The sequence below is a fragment of the Eptesicus fuscus genome, chromosome 11, assembly GCF_027574615.1.
Source record: "Eptesicus fuscus isolate TK198812 chromosome 11, DD_ASM_mEF_20220401, whole genome shotgun sequence".
NCBI classification, from domain to species: Eukaryota; Metazoa; Chordata; class Mammalia; order Chiroptera; family Vespertilionidae; genus Eptesicus; species Eptesicus fuscus.
In genome coordinates this window covers 85160032-85183914 of record NC_072483.1, presented here as the reverse complement: position 1 = coordinate 85183914, position 23883 = coordinate 85160032, and the positions used below count along the sequence as shown (strand labels likewise).

At 41.9% G+C, this 23883-nt stretch overlaps 1 protein-coding gene across 2 annotated transcripts in view; it reads left to right on the top strand.

The window, feature by feature from the left end:
• The window catches only part of LOC103290551 (aldehyde oxidase 4-like), a 67506-nt gene that overhangs the window by 10227 nt on the left and 33396 nt on the right, over window positions 1-23883 (top strand). Inside the window, exons 5-17 of one of the 2 annotated variants that reach the window (XM_054722946.1) lie at window positions 5246-5372; window positions 7303-7364; window positions 9060-9143; window positions 9709-9789; window positions 11101-11245; window positions 11470-11562; window positions 12941-12943; window positions 14147-14298; window positions 15761-15854; window positions 16769-16878; window positions 18818-19002; window positions 20353-20515; window positions 22668-22760. In XM_054722946.1, coding sequence (XP_054578921.1) covers window positions 5246-5372; window positions 7303-7364; window positions 9060-9143; window positions 9709-9789; window positions 11101-11245; window positions 11470-11562; window positions 12941-12943; window positions 14147-14298; window positions 15761-15854; window positions 16769-16878; window positions 18818-19002; window positions 20353-20515; window positions 22668-22760 — 1392 coding nt within the window. The remainder of the gene's footprint in view (window positions 1-5245; window positions 5373-7302; window positions 7365-9059; window positions 9144-9708; window positions 9790-11100; window positions 11246-11469; window positions 11563-12940; window positions 12944-14146; window positions 14299-15760; window positions 15855-16768; window positions 16879-18817; window positions 19003-20352; window positions 20516-22667; window positions 22761-23883) is intronic. The other variant, XM_008146476.3, reaches the window with a different exon arrangement.

Genomic DNA, 23883 nt, shown 5'->3' with positions numbered 1-23883 from the left:
CAACCGAAGTACATGCCCTTGACTGGAATCGAACCTGGGACCCTTGAGTCCGCAGGCCGACACTCTATCCACTGAGCCAAATCAGTTAGGGCTGTTGTTCATATTTTTTATCTTTTTCTTCTTCTTCCTCTTCTTAAAGAATACCCTTCAACATTTCATATAATACTGGTTTGATGGTGATGAACTCCTTTAGCTTTTTCTTGTCTGTGAAACTGTTTTTCTGACTTTCAATTTTAAATGTTAGCTTTGCTGGGTAGAGTAATCTTGGTTGTAGTTTCTTGCTATTCATCACTTTGAATATTTCTTGCCACTCCCTCTGGCCTGCCTAGTATTTTTTGTGAAATCAGCTGACAGTCATATGGACATTCCCTTGTAGGTAACTAACTGCTTTTCTCTTGCCGTTTTTAAAATTCTCTCTTTTTCTTTAGCTCTTGGCATTTAAATTATGATGTGTCTTGGTGTGGTCCTCTTTGGGTTCCTCTTGTCTGGTATTCTCTGTGCTTCCTGGACTTATAAGTCTAATACTTTCACCAGGTAGGAAAAGTTTTCTGTCATCATTTCTTCAAGTAGGTTCTCAATAACTTGCTCTCTCTCTTCTTCTGGCATCCCCATAATGTGAATATTAGTACACTTGAAGTTGTCCCAGAGGCTCCTTACATTATCTTCATATTTTTGGACTCTTTTTTCTTTTTGTTCTTCTGGTTGGGTGTTTTTTTTTTGTTTGTTTGTTTGTTTTTTCTTCTTCATATTTCAAATCGTTGATTTGATTCTCAGACTCCTCTACGCTACTGTTGAATCCCTGTATATTATTCTTTATTTCAGTCAGTGTATGCTTAATTTCTGACTGGTCCTTTTCCTTTTTTTTTTTTTTTTTTTTTTTTTTGCATTCTCATTAAGATCCTTGAAAGTCTCCCTAAGTCCCTTGGAGGTTTCTAGAAGATTCTTGAGTAACCTTATAACCATGGTTTTGAACTCTATATCCAGTAGTTTGTTTCTTCCATTTCTTTCATTTGTGACATCTTTCTTTGTCTCCACATTTTGGCTGTTTCCCTGTGTTTGTTTCTATGTATTGGGTAGAGCTGCTATGTCTCCTTAAGTTGGTAGAGTGGCCTTGTGTAGTAGGTGTTTTATAGCGCCCAGTGACTCAGCCTCCCCAGTCACCTGAGCTGGGAGATCTAGGTGCAGTTTTGTTGTGTTGAGACTTGATTGCTATTGGTGTCACTGGGAGGAATTGACCTCCAGGCCAATTGGCTGTGAGGACCAACTGCAACTGCAGTGGGAGAGCTGCTGTGCAGGAGACACCCCTGTGGAGCAGGACTTGCTTCAGTGGGGTTTTGGTGCTCACTGAGTCTTCCCCTTGAGTGTGTTGCTTATGGATGTGTAGAGTTGTAATCTGGTATGGTCTGACACTGACCACTGGGTACACTGGCTCTTGGGTCTCCAAGGAGGTGCAAAGTCAGCTACTACCTGGGCCACCCAGCAGGAGCTACAGAGAGATCTGCAGATTTCTCCTTTGTATCAGATTTGGACGTGCCCAGACAAGGCCCAGCTGTGAAGCAAGGCAGGCTAGTGGTGGTGCCAGGTTTTGGGCTTTTTATTGATAGGTTTGGGGCTTCCTGACCCAGCTGCAGCTTGTTTGAAATTTTAACCGGAGCAAGGACAGGCCATTCATATGCAAAAGCCGCTGCTGACAGCTTGAGTGGGGTTGTAAATTGGATGAGGCAGGGTCTTAGGGAATCACCAGGGTGGAGCAAACAGAAATCGCTGCCAGTCAGCCCTGGCCCAGAGGTCCTAGCGTAGGAACAATGATCTGTGCAGCACCTCCATATGGGAGAAAGCCGTCCTGAGTTCCTGTCCTGATACCAGACAATCCAGTTCCTCCTGGTATGTGTCTGTGTTCCCCAGAGCCTCGCCCTGATGCTGGAGCTCAGAGGAAGCAAGACCTTGTAAGTTCAGTTTGTGGTGCTGGCCTTTTAAGAGGAACAGCTGGGTCTCCAGCAGCTCTGTGTCACTGAGCCCCAATCCACACTGGTTTTTACAGCCTGTAGTTTTTACTGCCCATAGGAATTTCTTTTCCCAGCTCTGGGACCCTGGGATGGGGGACCGGTGTGGGGCTGGGACCCCTTGCTCCTTTGGGCGACCTCTGCAAAAATGATTAAAAAGCGACCCATGTGGGTGCCGGACCAGCTCATTCTGTGCCTCCGCACCTCCTACCAGTCTCAGTGTGCTTTCTTCTTTAGTTCTCTAGTTGTAGGACTTCCGTTCAGCCAGCTTTCCAGTGGTTCTGGATAATGGTTGTTCTGTATTTTAGTTGTAATTTTGATGTGGTTGTGGGAGGCGGTGAGTACAGGCGTTTACCTAAGGCCACTATCTTCCTACTTTGCATATATTGATTCTGTACCACAAATATTTATGCACTAGTCCATTGATGGACATTTATGTTGTTCCCATATCTTGGCTATTGTAAATATTGCTGCAATGAACATAGGGCTGCATATATTTTTTTCAAATTAGCATGTCACGTTAACAAATGCAGTCTTCATTTCAGTAATTGTATTTTTAACTGATTTTTTTTTATGTTTGATTGTCATTCTAATGTTTCTTATCTCTTTGTTGAAGTTCTCACTAAATTCATCCACTCGTCCCCTAAGTTCATAGAACATCCTTATAAGCAGTGTTTTAAACTCTGCATCTGGTAGAGCTCTCCATTTGTTGAGCTCTTTTTCTAAAGTTTTATCCCATTCTTACATTTGGGACATTTTTCTTTGTTTCCCCAGCCATGTTGGCTGATTCTCTGTGTTTGTTTCTGTTTTAGGTGAATCTGTTACATCTTCTGGTCTTGGCAGAGTTGCCTTATATAATAGGTGTCCTGTAGGGCCCAGTGAGGCATTCTCCTTCATCACCTCAGTGGGTTGTCTGTGCCCTCCTATTATAGTTGAGCTTTCATTGCTGTGGCAATGTCAGTGGGACAAATTGACCCCAGGCTAACTGGCTGTGAGGAATGTCTGTGACTACCGCAGACAAGCTGTTTTTCAGGGGCTGATTCCATGGAGTGGTTTTGCTTTAGCAAGGTTCTGGTGCCTGCGCTGGCCATCCTTTGGGTCTGTTGTTTGTGTGGATAATTGGTTGGTGTTCTGGTGTGGTCTAAAACCAGGTATGATGGTTCTGGGACTTCTTGGGAGGATCTCTGGTGCAGACCAAGTCACTTGCTATGCCTGGCCCAAGGCCACAAGGTAGAAGCTACAAAGTGATCTGCAGATGGTTGCCACCTGTGTTGGACTTGGAGGTGCCTGGGAGAGGCGAGGCTGCAAAATGAGGCCGGCTGCCCCTTGTGCCAGAGGTATGAGGCATGCTGGGGCTAGATGCTACTTGTCTAGAGTTCCTGTGTCTCTAAGATATTTTAGGGAAGTCCACGGGGTAGGCCGAGACCTGTTACTTTAAAGAGGTTTCAGGCTTGTGCATAGTTGGGTAGGGCAGGTTCTTAATGAATCATTAGGGTGAGGTGAACAGTGTAATTAATTGGAGAATCAGATTTGGAACTATCTGCACCAGCAGGCCGGGCAGGAAAAGGGCTCAACATAGGAACAATGGTGTCCACCAGATGGCTATGTGGGAGGAGAGCTCAACCAGGGAACAATGGTGTGCACTCCAGTATTTCTGTTCAAGAGAGAGCCGCCCCTCCAGCCCTCATCTGAAGCCAGATGATTCAGGTGCTCTTATGTCCCTGGCACTTTTCAAGCTGCTATCCCTTTGCTGGAACTTGGGGCAAATGTTTGTGGGTAAGTAAATCTGTGCTCAGGCACTTTAAGAGGGTGCCTGGGTCTCCAGCACTTCTCCGTCTCACTCAGACAGAACCCCTGCTGATTTTCACAGCCAAGTATTGTAAAGACTCCTCTTTCTGGCAACTGGTACTCTGGATATGAGTCTGGGATCCCTTGCTCCCTCCACAGCCAAGGTACCCCACCCTGTTCTTAACCATCATAGGTGGGTGTTGGATCAGCCTGTTTTGTGTCTTTGCCTCTCCTACCAATCACTATGTGGCCTCTTCTTTAAATCCTTAGTTGTAGGAATTCCATTCAGCTAGTCTTCAGGTGGTTTTCAGTGATGGCTGGTTTATAATGTGATTATAATTTTGATGTGGTCATGGGAAAAGCCAAGCACAGCATTTTCCTACTCCACCGTCTTGACCAGAAGTCTCTCTCAAATATTGATAGTACATATGCTGGATTTGTTCAGTAGTGCCCTGGAATAGGCTCATACTGGCTTGTGAGAGCTGATTGTTAAACTTTCGGGAATTTTGTGAGCCATTCTTTAAACACAGCCATTATTAACAATGAAACTATACAAACTTACAATTAAATGAGTAATGATAAAAACAAAGGTAATAAATATCATCATTCATCATCTGTTAATTATTTCACTACATTTACTGTTGTTTATACCCTTAAGATTATTTGTCTATTATATCTACTTGGTGGAAATGCCAAAGAATGGTATGCCACTGTACATCTCTCACCAGATCCGCATTCAAGGACATCACATCGGAAGCCTGACACCAGCCCTATAGGAAATATCTGCACAACTGAAATTGGTAGAAACTACAAATCAGGGATTTTTTCCCCAGAGACCCAGTTGTTAAGATTGACCACCACATTTACAGCCACATTTTATATTCCACATCTGAAACCACACAGCCACATTTCCCTTTAGCATTAGAGCAGTGTCCTTTTTTAAAAATGGTTACATATGCCATGGTTGCATTAACATCATTATTTTTTTTCAATTACACTTGATATTCAATAGTATATCAGTTTCAGGTGTACAGCATAATGGATAGACATTTATTTAACTTCCAAAGTTCCCCTCAAGATGATGGAGTAAGTAAATACTATGCTTGACTTCTCCCCAATAGGTCTAGTATCCACCTGACACCATATATAGTTATTAAAATATTATCGAATATCTGTCCTTTAAGTTTAGCCATAGTTGAACTATGTGGCTTTCATCTCAGGGGGTGTGCTGTTTGAAAAATGTTGAGCCAGCTGGTTGAGCACCATGCAAGGGACACGTGGGACAGAGTCACACAGAGGAACCCAGAGTCACGTCTCCCATCAACATCTTCATGGCATAGATTGTTTGTATAGAATGGATGAAGTAAATTGTTATTTCTCACTCTCTTTTATTTCCTGTCCAGGATAAGAAACCCAAAGGCTTAATGCATAAATAATGTACCCTTTCCTCCTAGGAAAGACTTGCCAAGTGCCATGGCACACAGTGTGGCTTCTGCAGCCCAGGGATGGCGATGTCCATCTACACGCTGCTGAGGAACCACCCAGAGCCGACCCCTGAGCAAATAATGGAAGCTCTTGGAGGTGAGCCTTCTTGGCCTTCTGCAGGCAAGACCTAAGATAGGAATGGACCAAGTAACTAGAGAAGGAGGTCTCCTCCATGGAGAGAAGTTGTGGCTCAGCTTTGGGCTTCCTCTTTACTACCTCTCTTCACCCAAGTCCTTTCCAGGAAGTGCTGCCTTCATTTTGTCAGTAGAGAGGCCAAGAACTGGGGCTATATTGGTTTTATCACAAAACTTTCCCCCTTAATAGAGCCCATTGTCCTTCTGCAAAGCCATTCAGATGGGCTGTTTACAACACTTTCAATAGAATCTTTCCTAAAAGTGGAAATCTGGGCAGTATCGAAGAACAAGATTTAGTTGTTAATTTGTAAATTAATCTGTTAGGATCATTCATGAATTCTACTTACTTATATTAATTTTACAAAGAGAATAGGCTTTCAGATACTTTACAGTTTTATGTTCTGGTTGGGTTTATTATAAGATCAAAGAGGTCATAGATAGCAATTACTTATCATAATAAGCTTGGTGATGAATGCAATTTTCTTTTTTTTAATATATTTTACTGATTTTTTACAGAGAGGAAGGGAGAGGGATAGAGAGTTAGAAACATCGGTGAGAGATAAATATTGATCAGCTGCCTCCTGCACACTCCCTACTGGGGATGTGCGTGCAACCAAGGTACATGCCCTTGACTGGAATTGAACCTGGGACCCTTTAGTCTGCAGGCCGATGCTCTATCCACTGAGCCAAACTGGTTAAGGCATGAATTCAATTTTCTATAACAAATAGCTGTCAAGTTTAAGTGAACAAACACAATTTTCTACAAAAAAAAAGAGAGCATGTCATGTTATCAAATGTAGTCTTCTGTAACAAACATAGCTAGTTTCAAAGTAACTGGTCACTAGTTCTTAAGAGAAAGCTGTAGGAGCAAATCTCTGAAAATTATAAGAAAGGTCTTGGTCCCTTTCAATAAAAAGACCTAGACAGAAATTCAGTTTTATGATGAAAAGATGTAGACTAAAACAAAGTTAAAATTCAACATAAATTTTATGGTAACTGATATGGAAATATCCTCTAATAGTTTTCCTTGTCTCTCAACAACTTTTTTTTTTTAATATATTTTATTTATTTTTTACAGAGAGGAAGGGAGAGGGATAAAAAGCTAGAAACATCGATGAGAGAGAAACATCGACCAGCTGCCTCCTGCACACCCCCCACTGGGGATGTGCCCGCAACCAATGTACATGCCCTTGACCGGAATCGAACCTGGGACCCTTCAGTCCGCAGACCGACGCTCTATCCACTGAGCCAAACCGGTTTTGGCTCAACAACTTCTTTACTCAAATTTTTCCAGATTCTCACTAAGTACTAAAACTTTAGCCTATGGTTTCAATTATAATTTTAACCAAGCCTGAATAAATTTGAACAATAGATAATCTTTGTTCAGTGAAATAACCCACACTAATGAGGTATATAGAGTTTTGAAAAATCAGATATATTGTGATTTTTCTTGCTTTTTTTTTTTTTTTTTTAATATACACAATCTTATAGCAATGGAGTATTTCCTCCCAGATTCTATGCCTGTATTTCACATAGCGACCACTATGAGACTATGTTATAAAGTCTGGTACAAGATCTATTTTTGAAGAACATCTCTGTTCCAAAGAGTGATTTTGCTGGTTTGGGAAGCAAAAAAGAAGGAAGGAAGGAAGGAAGGAAGGAAGGAAGGAAGGAAGGAAGGAAGGAAGGAAGGGAAGGAAGGGAGGGAGGGAGGGAGGGAGGGAGGGAGGGAGGAAGGAAGGAAGGAAGGAAGGAAGGAAGGAAGGAAGGAAGGAAGCTAGGAAAAAAGAAAAGAATTTAATTGCTATTATAACTTTCCACTGAAAACATGAAGCACAAATATGCAATATATTTCTATATCATTTGTTAAAAATTGATCTCTTCTTAATCAGGTAATTTGTGTCGCTGTACTGGATACCGACCAATTATAGAAAGTGGAAATACTTTCTGCATGGTAAGTTAAAATAAAGAATATGTATAGAAATTTTTTCAACTGATTTAATTGTTTCTTAATCTATATTTCATTTTCTTCAATAGAGTTTGCATCTATTGAAAAGCAAAATTATTAAAAGCTCAGTATATCCTCTATGCCATGTCTATAAGCTTTGAAGGAACATGTGTGAAAGAGAATTAGTGAGCATGAAGGGAAGACACAGAGGAGGCTTAAGAAGAATAAACCTGGAAAGACATGATGGGAATGAGTGCATGGAGTTGCAGTAACTGGACAGCGCAGTATCCTATGATCCTAAAGAGGAGACATACTTTCAACAGACAAGGTCTCAGTTAGGTGTTTTACCAGCACCCATTTTTTTATGGCAAAAATTAATTATATATAATTTTGATTGACCAGAACAACTCAAGGTATACAAGTCACACAGAGGAACCCAGTTAATAGTTAATTCCAAATTCTAAATTTTTTTAAAAAAGAAACTACTGTTAGGCCAGTACTGAAGAATTCAAAAAGCTTTTACAAAGCTACAGGCTAGTTTATTTTAAATCCTGAGTAAAATACTATTTAAATTGAACCATATGAATTGCCAATATTCCACCATTTTTGACCCATGAAAACAACAACTTCATGTGATTCAACCCAATACTATGTAATTATTTTCCTGGAGGTGAAATCTATATAATGATAGGTATTGCTGTCTCACTCACTCTGGGTCCCCACATTCAGACATTTACAGTTAGTTCCTTTATTGTGCATAGTGTGGTCACAAAATCCAAATCCCTTCTTAACTCTGCAGGAAATGACCTTACCCAAGTCCTCCCCCGAGACTTGACTAAAAATATAAGCCACCACTTTCGCTCTTCTTAGTGTCAAAAACTGTGCACACCTATTGCAAATTTAATCTAACAAACCTCTTTGGAACCTGTTTCATTTTCCTAATTTAACAAACTCAACCCAGCTAGTATGTGCTAAAGCAGGAGCTAGAACCCAGGTCTCCTTGTCTCCATGTATGAAGTCACACTAGTGGCCTGTGAACGGCCACAGATGCAGGCTGTGTCTGTACATGACAAGGGCAGACAGGAATGAAATGATCCACCTGCAAGTTGCAGTCCCTGACCAGTGGACTCAGGCCCAAAACACTCCTTGGGTTCTGCACGAAAGGTCCTGAAAATTAAGCTCAAATGGTCTGGGACTTAAATTATCCAAATAACCAGAATAGCTACACTAACATGCAAATAAACTCGGGTTTTCCGTTTCTTTAGATATGTACGTAGCAGGTCTTCAAGGCAGTCTGCCTTCCCACGGCTTCATTAAAGGTCCACGCTGTCTGACCCTTACACAGAAAAAGAGCCTTTTCATTTTGTTTTGTTTTAAGTTACCACCTTACAACTACACTCCATTTACCTCGCTTTTAGTGGGAAGCCTTAACTGCTGAACAAACATCCCTCTAACTCTCTTCATCCTCCCCCGAGACTTGAGAGAGACCATAACAAGACCCTACCATGTTCGTGTTCCTGCCATTTCTCTAGCTGTTCAGTGATTGAATGCCTTGTTCCCCACCCCAGCCCATTACAGAGTCCTGAGGGCAAGGACACACTCTATGACCTCCTCCTGTGGGGCCTGGGCACTGCCTGGTACTCGGGTTAGAATTTAAAGAATCAACCAATGATTTTGTTTTAAACTGCATTCCTTCCAAAGGCATCAACTGTCTGTCAGATGAAAGGATCGGGAAAATGTTGCATGGATCAAGAAGAAAGGTCTTCTGTGAAGGGACAGGAAAAGGTAAGTATTGGTGCATTTCCCCTGCATTTGGGTTTGACTGAAAAATACCCACGTAGATCCAAATGTATTCACGTTTTCTACTCTTTTCAGTAAATTCAGGGCATATATAGCCTTCAAAAGTCCCCCAAATGGGCAGGCCCTTGACTTTCATGAGGCCAATCACCACAGAAGGCTGTCCTCCATCAGAAGCATTGCAACTTTCTGTGCTAATCTGGGTTTACCCACCCTCTCACCCCCAATCAGGCAATATAAGCAGGGGTGCCTCTTTATGCTCATGACAAGTACGTATCTGCAAATAACACTTGAGACCCAGCACAGAAGCTTAAAACCCAACTCCTGACACCCAAAGAGCCAGCCTGAGCTGAGTAAAGCTGCCAGGGGCTCCGTCGTGGTCCTCCGAATGTGGGGAGAATCCCACTGGGGACACCCTGGGCTCTGGCACCCACCCTTTGTGCCTGAAGTGTCAGAGGGTCAGGCCCTAACTCTGAAGTCCCACAGTTAGAGGCTCCTGTGCATCTCCCAGTAACTCTGAAATTCCACTTGTATTTTATTTTGTTTTGTCGAGATATGTACCAAACTGTATAATGAAGACGAATTCCAGCCCTTGGATCCATCCCAGGAACCTATATTCCCTCCTGAACTGATAGTAAGACACTTTACTTTTGTTATTTCATAACATAATGTGGTATAAGCCTTTTGTATTATCCGGTAATCTGTGGCATTACCGAGCTTTAGACATTAGAAGTTGGAATTGTGTCCACTATAATAACCCCTTTTCAGGAACTTGTTCAGCTCCATTGTAAATAATTTGAAGCAGATAGTTTAGAGGCGTGGGGCTGCCAGGACCTCAGAGGTGCTTTGGTCCCACCCGCTCCGTTGAAGGGTCTGAGCTCAGAGCTTGTAGGTGACGTACCCAATGTCACACAGTTACTCTGTGAGATACGTTTAAGGCATTTTGTAAAACTGGTAAAGTAAGATTCAAATGATACTTATTATGATGGGATTAAATTATTCTTACAATTCTCTGTGATTTCAACTCAGGTGGGAGAGAGAGAGAGAGAGAGAGAGAGAGAATATAAACAGTGCGATAGGCCCATCATTCTATGCCCTGGAGAGAGCATGAGATAAGGGATATAATTCTACTGGCTTCTCAGAGTCTCAGTTCCTCCACACCCCTCAGAGTGTGAGAACAGGGACACGCCTAGTATTTTGCGATTATATGCATACATGTTGATGTAGATACACATGTGTATAAATACAGAGTTATAAAAACATCCACATATACTATACCTGTTGGATGATTTAAGGCAGTGGTCAGCAAACTCATTAGTCAACAGAGCCAAATATCAGCAGTACAACAATTGAAATTTCTTTTGAGAGACAAATTTTTTAAACTTAAACTTCGTCTAACCCCACTTCTTCAAAATAGACTCGCCCAGGCCATGGTATTTTGTGAAATAGCCACACTCAAGGGCCAAAGAACCACATGTGGCTCATGAGCCACAGTTTGCCGACCACGGATTTAAGGGATGTTTTTCAAGGGTAACTTGACCTATAAGCAATTTTTATCCTAAAAAAAACCAACACCTAATCCCCAAAATGAGGCCCCTCTGAGTCACTCTTGGGACAGAACTAGAGTGAGAAGCTGGGCCGTTTAGACACTCATCATACCATGCGGCCTCCTCTTCACACACTTACTTCCAAACAAGGTCTGCTCTACTCTACATGCAGGCATTGACGGGCAGACACCTATTATGATGTTTAATGCCATGGTGCCCACACAAAACTTACAAATCTAGTCTCAAACAAAGCCACCCTTTCCTGTTCGTTAGAAGTTAGGTCTCATCAGAAAGCTAACATGGCCAGTGGGCCATTTGGACACCCAGAGCAGTGTATATCCTCATGGCATGCAGCCCAGCAGCCTCACCTGAGAGTCTGTGGCTTTGCTTCTCTGCAGAGGATGGCGGAAGATCCAAGCAAGAGAAGGCTGACGTTTCAAGGGGAAAGGACCACCTGGATGACCCCTGTGACCCTCAACGACCTCCTGGAGCTGAAAGCCAACTACCCCAAGGCCCCCCTGGTCATGGGGAACACCACAGTGGGTGGGTGTTTTAAAGTATGTTCTTTAGGTAACCCAAACTCCGGTGTCTCTTTAAACTCCTCCTAAATGCAATTCATCTTTACTAATGGACGCCTCTGCCACTAGAATGCTTTGTTGCTTTGTTTTGCAAATGTCATTTTTGTCACCATTTTCCCTCCTGATTATCTGTAGGCAACATCTAGTAACACCCATTGACTTCCTTTCCTAATTGCTTTTCTCCTTAAGGACCCGGCATTAAATTCAAAGATGAATTCCATCCAGTTTTCATATCTCCATTTGGGCTTCCAGAACTGTATTTTGTGGACAGCACAGACAATGGTACGCACCTTCTTTTTTTTAAATAAGATGTAATGATTGGCTGTTGGTGGACTGTTCATTATATTCAATGGGCTGATTTGAGCACTTCATAGAATATCTGCTGACCTCATTTATTCATTCAGAAATGCTTATTGAGCATCTACTCTGTTTCTGTGAGCTTTTTCAAACTAATGCACTCCCCTCAGCTGTGTCACTGAGGACTGCATTGTCATAGGAGCCATAATGGTGGGAAGATGCCACGTAGTTCAGCCAGGTACGGGGAGACTGACTGAATAAGAAGACTTAAGACATTGGCTGGCCGGTAGGAAAGCGTCTTGCTAGACATTCTTTTCTTTTTTTCCTTCACCTGAGGAAATGTTTTTTGTTTTGTTTTTTAAATATTTTTATATGTTTTTATTGATTTCAGAGGGAGAAAGGGAGAGGGAAATATAGAAACATCAATGAGACCGGATCATTAATTAGCTGCCTCCTGCATGCCCCCTACTGGAGTTCGAGCCTGCAACCCCAGCATACGAATCAAACCGTGATCTCCTGATTGACACTAAACTTCTGAGCCACACTGCCGGGCTGTTTTTATTTATTAGGGGGAGAAAGAGAGAGAGAGAGAGAGAGAGAGAGAGAGAGAGAGAGAGAGAGAGAAACACACGCCCGGACAGGAGATCTAACCCAAAACTCAGCTATGTGCCTTGACCAGGATTTGAACCCACAACCTGTTGTTGTTCGGGACAATGCTCTAACCAACTGAGCCCGCTAGACATTACTTTCTGATTCACAAATTTGTTTAAGGCTCATCTACACGCACATATATTCACACATACACACACATACACCCCCACACACACACACACACAACCTAGACTACAAAATTTTAGCTATGAACAATAACCTTATTTATTTCACGTTCTTTTCACAATTTAGCAAGTGCTTTCATATCTCATTTCTCTTTATCCTCACAACCCTGGGAGGTATACATAGCAGGTAGCCTTGGTATCTCTGTTCTCCTAAAGGATTTGTAGCGTTAAAGGCTGAAATAACTTCCCAACTTTGCACAGCTATCACTTGGTTAAGTCAGGACTAGATCCCATGTCTTCTTACTCTCAGTCAAGTACTCTTTCTACATGGCACCAAATAAGGCTGCCTGAGAAACATATCCCACCGTCCATTACCAAAGCTCAGCATCTGAATGGAGAACACGTTATAGGAGCTAAAAATGCTATGTAAAATAGGGTTCTCCCCAGTGAGTAAACAGCAATCAAACGGAAAATTGACTGCTTCCCCTATGACCTGCTAATCTGAAGTCAGTCTGCCCATTCATTCTTTTCACCTTTTACACTCCCAGGAAGAGGTGGAGCAGGGAGGAACCAGGCTGATAGAGGAGGCGGTGGGAAGGAAGGTTGTGGAAGTACTTAGTGAGGGGGGAGGGGCAAGGGTTGGGGAGGTAGAGCTTGCAGAATCGAAACCAATGTTTCTCAATCTCTTTATTGCTGCCTCTCAAAGGGGCAATAAAATTTTTTTCTCTAATCATCCCTCCATGAAATCTAAAACCACAGAGACAATGTATCTTTTTATGTACAGTACTAATGGCCTGGTGCATGAAATTCGTGCACAAGGGGGGTGTCCCTCAACTAGGCCTATACCCTCTCCAATCTGGGACCCCTCGGGGGATGTCCGACTGCCAGTCTAGGCCCGATCCCACAGGGACATCCCTCTCACAATTCGGGACTGCGGGCTCCTAACTGCTCACCTGCTTGCCTGCCTGATCGCCCCTAACCACTCTGCCTGCCGGCCTGCTTGCCCCCAATTGCCCCCATGCCAGCGTTCTCGCCCTCAACTGCACCCCCCGCCAGCCTGATCACCCCCAACTGCCCTCCCCTCCTGGCCTGATCACTCCTAACTGCCTCTGCTTCAGCCCCGCCACCATGGCTTTGTCCAGAAGGATGTCCGGAAGGTCTCCCAGTCTAATTAGCATATTACCCTTTTATTAGTATAGATATAGATCAGCACTTTATACATTAAAAAAAAAAAAGTTTTTTTCACCCCCTTGGGGGCAGTATTGCCCACTTAAGAATACCTAAACCAGATGACATCACTACTCAAAGCATCCCCTGTGAGTTCACCTGCATGAAACCGGCCCGAGGCACAGGTGGGTGTCTGTTCTCGTTCTGATGAGGGAACAGCAGGAAGTGATGGCTGTGGAAGGAAAACAAGTGGGCAACGCGAATGTGCAGGTCAATTCCCACATGGGCTTACTGAGCTTTTAAAAATCTTATAAAGTCTTGGCTGCAAATTTTATATTTGATCAATACATTCTGAAAAACACTAAATTGGAAATAAACTAATAAATTTCAAATATCTGTGACTGACATACATTAGCATATATGGCACATATGACTGTATACATGACTGAGAAAAAGAATTTGGTACCTACTATTTGGGAATAATGCAAATTGACAGAAATGATCTTGATCTTTGGTTTATGTCATTCTAAGTTAATGTGAAAAGAGAAGATCTATTTGAAAGGTGGCTTCCATGCAGCCCAGGTGTCTTTTTACTTAAAGGTTCCATTCCTGTGGTTTACTTTCAGGGGTGACAATTGGTGCGGGCTACAGCCTCGCCCAGCTGAATGATACCTTACATTTCATCGTTTCGGAGCAACCAAAGGAGAAGACTAAGACCTACCGTGCCCTCCTGACGCATCTGAGGACGCTTGCCGGAGTCCAGATCAGGAGTATGGCGGTAAGTTCTCTAGTGTCATAGGAAATGAGCCATAGGTACAGACAGCCGTACACTTCTGTTCAGTTGAGCAAACATTACTCTGAAGAGGAAATCCAACAAGTCGCTGTTGAATAAATCTCTGCAACGTGAGTGTGAGTGCGTAACTTTGAAGTTACATGAAAATTAAGGTCAAATTTAATTTTGTGTGTGTGAATGAGAGAGAGAGCCCAGAGTGAGAGGGATCACATTGGATGCATGTGGATGCCCAGAGTGAGAAGCAGCATATTATATAACAAGATTATGCTCCTGGAATCTGAAGATGCCCAAATTCTAATCTCAGCCTGTCACCTGTGAGTGGCATGATCTTGGAGAAACCACTTTAAGCCACTGTTTCTCCATTGTAAAAATTAAGCCCGGCTGGCGTGGCTCGGTGGTTAAGCACCGACTTATGAACCAGGAGGTCACAGTTCGATTCCTGGTCAGAGCACATGCCTGGGTTTCAGGCTCGATCCCCAGTAGGGGGCGTGCAGAAGGCAGCTGATCAATGATTCTCTCTCATCATTGATGCTTCTATCCCTCTCTCCCTCTCCCTTCCTCTCTGAAATTAAAAGTAAAAATTAAGGTTCAACCCAATGGCCTGTCTCTAAGATCCGGCCCGGTTCTGACAGTCTGTGAAAGGTGTCTTATCCAAGGTTTAGTAAACAAGAGCCTGCCTTCTGAAACACTCTCTTATGGATGGTTCTCCTCTTAGAGCTTTTCGATGAGGTCAGCTCCCAAACATGTGTATCCTAAATGTCAAGTCTTGGACATTCCCCCAGTTATCTAGCTTCAGCGGTTTCCTTATTATCTGAGATTTAAGAGAAAATTGGTTCAAACCACTACCCATTCCACACACGGTGAGTAGTTCAGTGGGGCTGGGAGGGGGGCACATTTTTCCTAGTTGTCTCTGGCTCCATTTCTGTTGATTCTCAAAATCCACCATATGTTTTCACCGTAGGCATCTTCTATCCCTTTTTCTGGACCATGACTTCCTCTCATCGTCTTGCCTTCTTAGCTCCCTTCAGATGTCCCATTATTGACGGTTTGGGAGAGAGGGAAGAATTCTATTGCACAGCAGCACCGCAAACACTTAGAAAAGGAGTTCCATTTCCGCGTTCTAGTTTCCTCAGGCTGCAGTCTCCATCTTCCCCTGTGTTACAGAACGCTCACTCTAGGGCCAATTCCCAAAGAGAGCTGTCTCCTCGTAACACATGGGAAAGGATTATTTTCTCAGGCAATGAGACTGAATGGAGTCAGGGGTGGGAATCTTGCCCTGTATGTTGCCCGAATCTACTTCACTGCCCCAAAGGTCTGCCAGATCTTTCTATGAAGCAAAGAAGAAAATTAAAAGCTAACACAAGATCCCTGCGTGGATAATTGCTTACCTGTTAAATAGCTAAGTGTAACTAAAAAAAAAAAAAAAATGTCACCTTTATTTATTTAGACTTTAGGAGGACATGTGGTGAGCAGGCCGAATTTTTCTGACCTAAATCCAATTTTAGCAGCAGGAAATGCTACCATCAAACTGATATCTAAAGGTAAGAGACCAATGTTTAAGTATTCTGTTTTATAATTATAACTGTCAGGTAGCTCCTCCCATGAACTATGATGTGGGAACCCAAGCATAACCAACTTTGACTTACCAAATACATATAGGTGATAGCTACATTCCCCTCAAACATAAGGATGAAGCTGAGATCAATTATCCTGTTCTCTAGATATTCTATATCTCATAGATAAGTTATTGCACCAGATAATTTTTCTCAGCTGTTTGGTCACATTCATGCACAGTCCAAAAGCAGTTATCAAAAAATGTCTGAGGTACATCTCAAGTTTTATGGCATATTCAATTTCAGAGTTTTCTAAAGGTGGAATTTTTCTTCTAGGACTTTTTATTTTAAATGAAATCGACTTTGTGGGGCACATGACTCATTACTTCTCTCTTTATTCACAGCCGGTTTAATCCTTGCCAAGGGAAAATATTGTAGTTAACGAAATAAAAGCAATGCATATTATTCATAGAACTATTGTTGCAACCCTCTCTTTGATTAAAATCACATTTAAAAAATATGGTGAATCAAATAAGAAAGTAGGGCAAACTGCTTAAAGAAAAGAAGCTATATCTGAGGCACCCCACCTTGCCACTAGTCCCGCCTCGAGCACTTTGGACAGGTCATCTAACCTCTCCAGACCTCCTCGGGACCTCAGGTTTCTACCCATTTCCCACTTGGGAAACTGGGTTGTTTCCGTATAGCCTTTTCAGCTTATCTGGCCCAACCCTTTCATTCCGATGATGAGGAGCCAGAAGCCCCAAAGGTTCTGTGACTTGCTTAAGGTGACATAGCGTGGAACCTGAAGCTAGAACCCAAATGGTCTGGCCCCCAGCCTGCACTCTGGCTGGGTATTCTCCAATTGGACACGTGCATTCTAATCAAGGTGATTTCTCTGATAGAAGGAGAACGGCAGATTCCTTTAGACGGCCATTTCCTTGAGAGATTGCCTGAAGTGGACCTTAAGTCGGAAGAGATTGTGTTATCTGTTTACATTCCCCACTCTACACAGGTAAGGACTCCTGACCCGCTGCCCACCCAGGGACACCCTGCTCACCCTGAACCCTGTGCAGGAGCCTCAGACAGACTCCAGGGGATGGTGCCATCTCCTTTTCCAACCAACAGCTGCAGGGAGACGATTGGGCTGTGCTCAGGAAGGGCCAGATTTCTCGATGACCATTTCATTTGCTTTCCTATCAGGCCCATCTTGGGCTTTTGTGGACCTTAGGCATTTTTGCCTTCCTGGGTCTCTTTGTTCATAAAGTATGAAATAAAATCAATTACCATCCTATATAACAAAAGCATAATATGCTAATTAGACCAGATGACCTTCCAGACAACCTTCAGGATGAAGCTGGGGCTGCAAGGGAAGCCGGTGCCGGCAGCTGGGGGAAGGAAGGCCTACTCTTGCACGAATTTTGTGCATCAGGCCTCTAATGTTATTACAAAGATGAATATAACCCAGTGTTATATATTCATTGTTATTATATTCATTTTTTCTTTCGTTTTTTTAAAGAAATTAAAAGAAAAACATTTCTGTGGGCCTTCTCTCTGCAAAAAGGAGAGCCTTTTGTGTGAGCAGCTGAATTTTTCGGTTTCAGATAAATATGCATTTTAGCCAAGACTGAGGCAAACTATCACCAATATAACCTCCTGGTGAACTGAAAGTTCATTATCATAAAGTACTTCCAAGTCAACCAACATTTGTTAACCAAATACTTTAAATACAATTTAAAGCCAGGCATGGGCTACATCCAGGAGACACCATGTGAATGTATAAAACATAGTGTCCTGTCTTCCAAGGTCTCTAAATCTCAGAGGAAGGGCTTGAGATAGGAAACAGGAAATGAGTGGACAAAAAAGCTGGAGTGGTTCCTGTGATGGGGAGAGCCCTCCCCTGGTGTTGTTCAAAAGGGAAGGAAAGCATAGGTCAGTGGAGAGAAGGGGCTGGTCATTCCAGGTGGGAGAACAGCATGAGGATGGGGATTGGGGTCAATGGCAGCTGGAGGAGCCCCATGGCATGAGACTGCATGGGAGCTGGAGCCCCATATCTATTGCTTCACCAGGTAGTTTGTGCATGTTCTAGCAGACAACCACCTCAGGAGACTTTCAAGCAAGGTAAACTCTGAATGAAAGAGTTTAAAGGTAAACTCTTAATGGAAGAATTTAAAGGTAAACTCTTAATGAAAGAGTTAAAACTTTTTTTTTTAATATTTTATTAAGTTTTTTACAGAGGGGAAAGGAGAGGGAGAGAGAGTTAGAAACATTGACCAGCTGCCTCCTGCATGCCCCCTACTGGGGATGTGCACACAACCAAGGTACATGCCCCCTTGACCAGAATCGAACCTGGGACCTTTCAGTCCGAAGGCCGATGCTCTATCCACTGAGCCAAACTGGTTAGGGCAAGAGTTAAAACTCTTTCATTAAGAGTTTACCTTGCTCTGAGAGACACTCCACCTCTTGATCCTCCCCCTCATCTCTTGAGGCACCATCTGATCAAACCCAACCTTCTCATTTTAAAGAAAATTAAGACCCAGTTTAAGTCATTTGCCCGAAGCCAAGAGTGGTGATTTGGAGTTGAAAGTAGATCAACATAGACTCTGAAGCCAGACGGCTTGGGTTTGAACACCAGCTCTGCCACTTACTATGTGACCTTGTGTAAGTTACGGAACCTCTCAGTTTCCTCATCAGTAAATTGGAAATGAGTACAGTTACTGTGAGGATTAAATATTAACATATGTAAAACACATGGGCCAGTGCTCACATACCATCAGCACTACAGTTAGTAACAGTGAGAATTCCAGTCCATTCCCAGGGTCCTTTTTATTATTAATAATCACCTAAGTGCCCTGTTTGTCACACAGTAGAGACAAGCACGAACCTTTCTGAGTGTTTTTATTTATTTTTTCTTTATTGAGTAAGGTATTGCATATGTGTCCTTATCCCTCCAGTGGCACTTTGTGTCGGGACTGCGGCTGGCCCAACGCCAGGAGAATGCCTTTGCCATTGTCAATGCCGGGATGAGTGTCAAGTTTGAAGATGGCACAGACACAATCAAGGACCTTAAAATATTCTATGGGCGTGTTGGCCCCACTGTGGTCTCTGCAAACCAAACCTGCAAGCAGCTCATTGGGAGGTAGGTCACAGCACGTCCGGAACACAGAACCCAGGCCTTCCTACTTTAATATTTTAATGAAAATAGCACTTAGAGACTTTTTTCTGATTATAAAATATAGCTATATATTCATTTAAAAAATTTAATTGCTGCAAAAAAAAGGATAAGGAAAATAAAAGTCACCCCAAACCAACATATTTCAAGGTACAGTAATTCTTTTATTGTGTTTCTGTAATAAGATTACTGCACAAATTAATAAAAGTAGGTATAACCTTCAAATTTTCACTTTCATTTAACCTAGAAAGTAAGTAAACATTTCTAATACTGTGTCCTAAAATATCTAAAAATTTCTTTAAACCACATAAAGAAGATGAAATATTCCAAAAGGTTAAATGGCCTTTCTCTCATCACTCTCAATACAGAGAACAGATTGATGGTTGCACCTGGTGGGATGCGGGGGTGGGGGGCAGAGGGAAAGAAGGCACAAATGGAAGAAGGGGGTTAAAAAGCACAAACTTCCAGCTATAAAATGAATAATTCATGGGAATTCAGTGTGTAGCATAGTGCCTATCCTATATATTAAAAGCCTAATATGCTAAGTGTCTGGTCGTCCAGTCGTCCATTCAACCAATCAAAGCATAATATGCTAATGATATGCTAAGGCCGCTCAACTACTCTCTATGACGTGCACTGACCACCAGGAGGCAGACACTCTGACTGGTAGGCTAGCTTGCTGATGAAGTCTGGATGATTGGGACTGAGTGAGATGGGCCGGACACATCCTAGAGCCCTCTTGCAGTCCCTACCCCACTGGCCAACCTCCCAAGTCCCTCCCTGGCCCCTATCGTGCACCCATGGGGTCCCTCGGCCTGGCCTGCACCCTCTCGCAATCTGGGATCCCTCAGGGGAAATCAGAGAGCTGGTTTCAGCCTTATCCCACAGGCCAGGCCGAGGGACCCCACAAATTCATGCACTGGGCCTCTAGTAGTTAATAATACTGTATTATATATTTAAAACTTGTTAAGAGAATAGATCTTAAAAATTCCTGTCACACTCTGGCTGGGTGGCTTGGTTGGTGGAAGTGTCATCCCATACACCAAAAGGTTGTGGCTCAATTCCCAGTCAGGGTACATACCTAGGTTATGGGTTTGATCCCCAGTCGGGGCACATTCAGGAGGCAATAGGTCATGTTTCTCCCTCACATTGATGTTTCTCTCACTGCATCAGATTCTAAATAAAGCAGATGAAACATTTAAGGACATTTTGTGTTGACTTCAAAGATGGATACAGATTGCTCTCCACCTTCCCTTGTTCTATCAGTTTAGTGCGTCTTTGCCTCTTCTGTGAAATATTTGCATTCTTTCCTACTAGACAATGGGATGACCAAATGCTGAGCGATGCGTGCCGGTTGGTCCTGGATGAGATTTACATTCCGCCAGGAGCTGAGGGTGGCATGGTAGAATATAAGCGAACCCTCATCATCAGCTTACTCTTCAAATTCTACCTCAAAGTGAGGCGAGGACTGAATAAAATGGTAAATGACTTCTCTGAGTCTCTGGGCACCTTGACATTCTGAGTGGGAGTTTGCACAGAAAAGGGCTTTCCCTGCCTGGTTTTGATGTCCACCAAGGGTCCTGAGTATGGGGCCCTCCTCGCCCTTCTTTATTCCTCTCCTTCTGTTCTCCTTCACTATTGGGCTGAGAAGGGGACAATCTTGGTATTCTATTTGCCCTATAATTTGTATAACTAATACTAATATGCTTGCAAGTTGACCTTCAGTCACAAAAAAAAACTTCAGTAAGTAAATCATAACATCTCTTCCTTATTTTAAGAAAAAAATTTTTAATAACCCAACTTTAATATTTAAAAAATGTGAATAAGCCAGAAAAGAGGAAAAAACCATTTGTAATCCTATCACCATAGCTAGCCACTATTAATATTTTGGTATGTATCCTTCTAAAACCTTCTTTATGGATGTGTATGTATATATGTCACATATATACACCAATAAGAACTGGTTGCTTATTTCACTTTGTAATATAAACATCTCTCAAAGCCATTAAATATTTTTCAGTGACATTATGACATAAGTTTGCATGTCATGTTTATGGAAAGATTATTTGGTTTATTCCTTATTTTTAGACATTTAGATTGTTTCTAATTTTTTATTAACTATTTTTTTCTTTTCTAGCCTCATTTAAAATGACTTCCATAGCAGTTTCTCAAAATATGGCCCATAACTGAGTGTCCTCTTAATAACTCATGAACTGACTCAAAATTGGCAGATAAATGACTATACCCACATTTCTTTTATGCCTGAGAATTTCACTCTCTTAGTTCAGCTAGCCCTTTTTATTATCATTTTATTAACATTATCATTAGTATTATCATATTCTATTATGTTTTATTATATATCCTATTATCCTATATAATAAAAGGGTAATATGCAAATTGACCCTAAGGGCGGAAAGACCAGAAAGACCACTCGACCAGTCACTATGAGGCGCACTGACCACCTCTCGGTCCCTTTCCCTGGCTGGCCGGCAGGCTCTGATCACCCGATGACGAACGGGGAACCAGGGGTGGGTGGTGGGGGACGCAGCTGATGCCAGGCCAAGGCCTCCGCCAGTCGCCCCAAACACAAAGAGCAACCTGCAGCATGGGTGGAGCCGGCAAGTGGGAAGGAACGGCCAACCTCTTGGAACGCCCCCCACCCCCCTGGTTGGCAGGCCCCGATCAGCTGATGGAGAATGGGGAACTGGGGGTGTGTGGCAGCAGGGGGTGGGTCCAGCTGCCAGCAGCTGGTGAAGATTGCAGACCAGGCCTAGGGACCGTACCCACACATGAATTTTGTGTGCCAGGCCTCTAGTGTGTTACATAATATCTTCAGTATATTAATATCTAATCAGTATATACCTAATATATTATTATATATAACCTATTAAATATACATTTTATTTTATATCCATTACATATTATCATATATTCTCTAAAATATTACATGTTTTATTATGTTATATATTCTATCATTATAGAAGTTTTCAAAATGCAGAGAAGCAAAATTTAAAAAATAATCAACTCTAATCCAGTAATCCTACAATTAACATATGAATACATACTTTTATATTTTTAAATTGAAAAAAATGTGATCATACTATACACAATTTTTTTCACTTGTGTTACATGAGCATTTTTCAATGTCAATAAGTATACTTCTACAAAATTATTTTTAATGACTGTAGAATATTGTATCTTATGGATATACCATAATTTGTGTAGCCATTTCCTTGTTTTGGGGAGTTTAGTTTAATTCTAGTTTCTTCACTAGCACAAATAGTCTGTAATTGGACATCCTTGTAGATAACTCACAAGTGATCTTTGCCTACTCCCTCAGTTGTTTCAGGAGGTTGGCTTGGATTTGAAAGCACAGATCCATGTAGAAGTATATACATATTCCACTCGTTCAAAAAGGAGACCTGGTCATGAAGGGAAATCTTCAATTCCTGGAAATAACATTCACATAAGTAGATGTAGTTATTCTTCAAATAACTGCTGCCAGTCTAGGGAACTTGAAGCTCAAGGCTCTCCCCGCAGAACTTGCATCTAATAACTGAAATATTTCTACATGTTTTTCCAAGCTAGTCACTCAGATTGTAAAATTAAATGTCAAATAATCTTATTTTTAGGATCCCCAGAAGTTTCCTGATATCCCAGAAAATTTCATGAGTGCTGTAGACAATTTCCCCATAGGAACACCCCAAGGACTTCAGATGTTCCAGGTTGGTGGGTAGGGTTTCTGTTTTCTAATAGGTTTATTCATTCAGATGTATGCATTACACATGTATTTCCCCCTTTTCAACAGCCATATTTTGTTACATGTAAAGATAAAGTCTACTGAAACCAGCTGATGTGACCCATTGTCACCCACACACAACTTGCTTTCATGGTTTTAGCTTTTATGTTTTTACTCAAGACTACACAAGGAATTTGATTTTGAATCTCTCTTCTTCACTATTTCCATCTGTCTTACTTAAAATTTCCTCCTTTTCTTGGCCACTGTTGGTCCTTTTTTTAAAACATCACTCAACATTTACAGCTTCTAGAAAATCCTCCCTGCTTAATTAGAGCCACCTTGAACCTCCCAGGAAACTGTTTTCCTTACACCAAGCATATCAAACTCAAAGGCTAACACGGGCCAAATAAACAAGGTTTAAGTTTATGTGGGCCGCAAAAAAACAAAAGCTTCAATTTTCATGGAAACGTAAGTTTATTTCGATAGAGACACACTGCATACAAAGGGCTGAAATAAATGAGTAATTGTTAACATAAAATAATAGAACATTTTAATAAAAATTAATATTTCTTCTTGAATATTAACTTACCAGGCACTGAATAACTGCAAATTAATAAGCGTAATGTGAATAAGCCTATTTTTCTTGTTCTTCAAAGTGAAATATTTCCTGTTGTGCACACCAAACAAGTCAGTCCAAGACTAATGACGTGGCAATCAGCTGCTAAAATATTCGCCACTAGTATTAGTGGAGAGAAATGGTGCGCCTGCGTATAAGGGAAATGAATGCAACACAATTATAGTCATCAGTCATTAGCAAACGTTGTAGTTCGTCATTAATAATTATGTATAACAGGATATTATAAAAATTAAGTTACAAAATGTTTATTAAAACATTTCTTACATACCATTATATTATCTGGGCCGCAAAAATATTCTTGTGGGTCACATGTGGCCTGCAGGTCGTGAGTTTGACATGCTTGCCTTACACCATATTAGCTGTGTAAATTATTCTTTATTATTCTATGAAATTGATCACATTATTTTAATGTATGTGTTCTGATTCCTCAGCAAGGTTGTAGAATCTTGAGGGCATGAACAATGTCATCTTG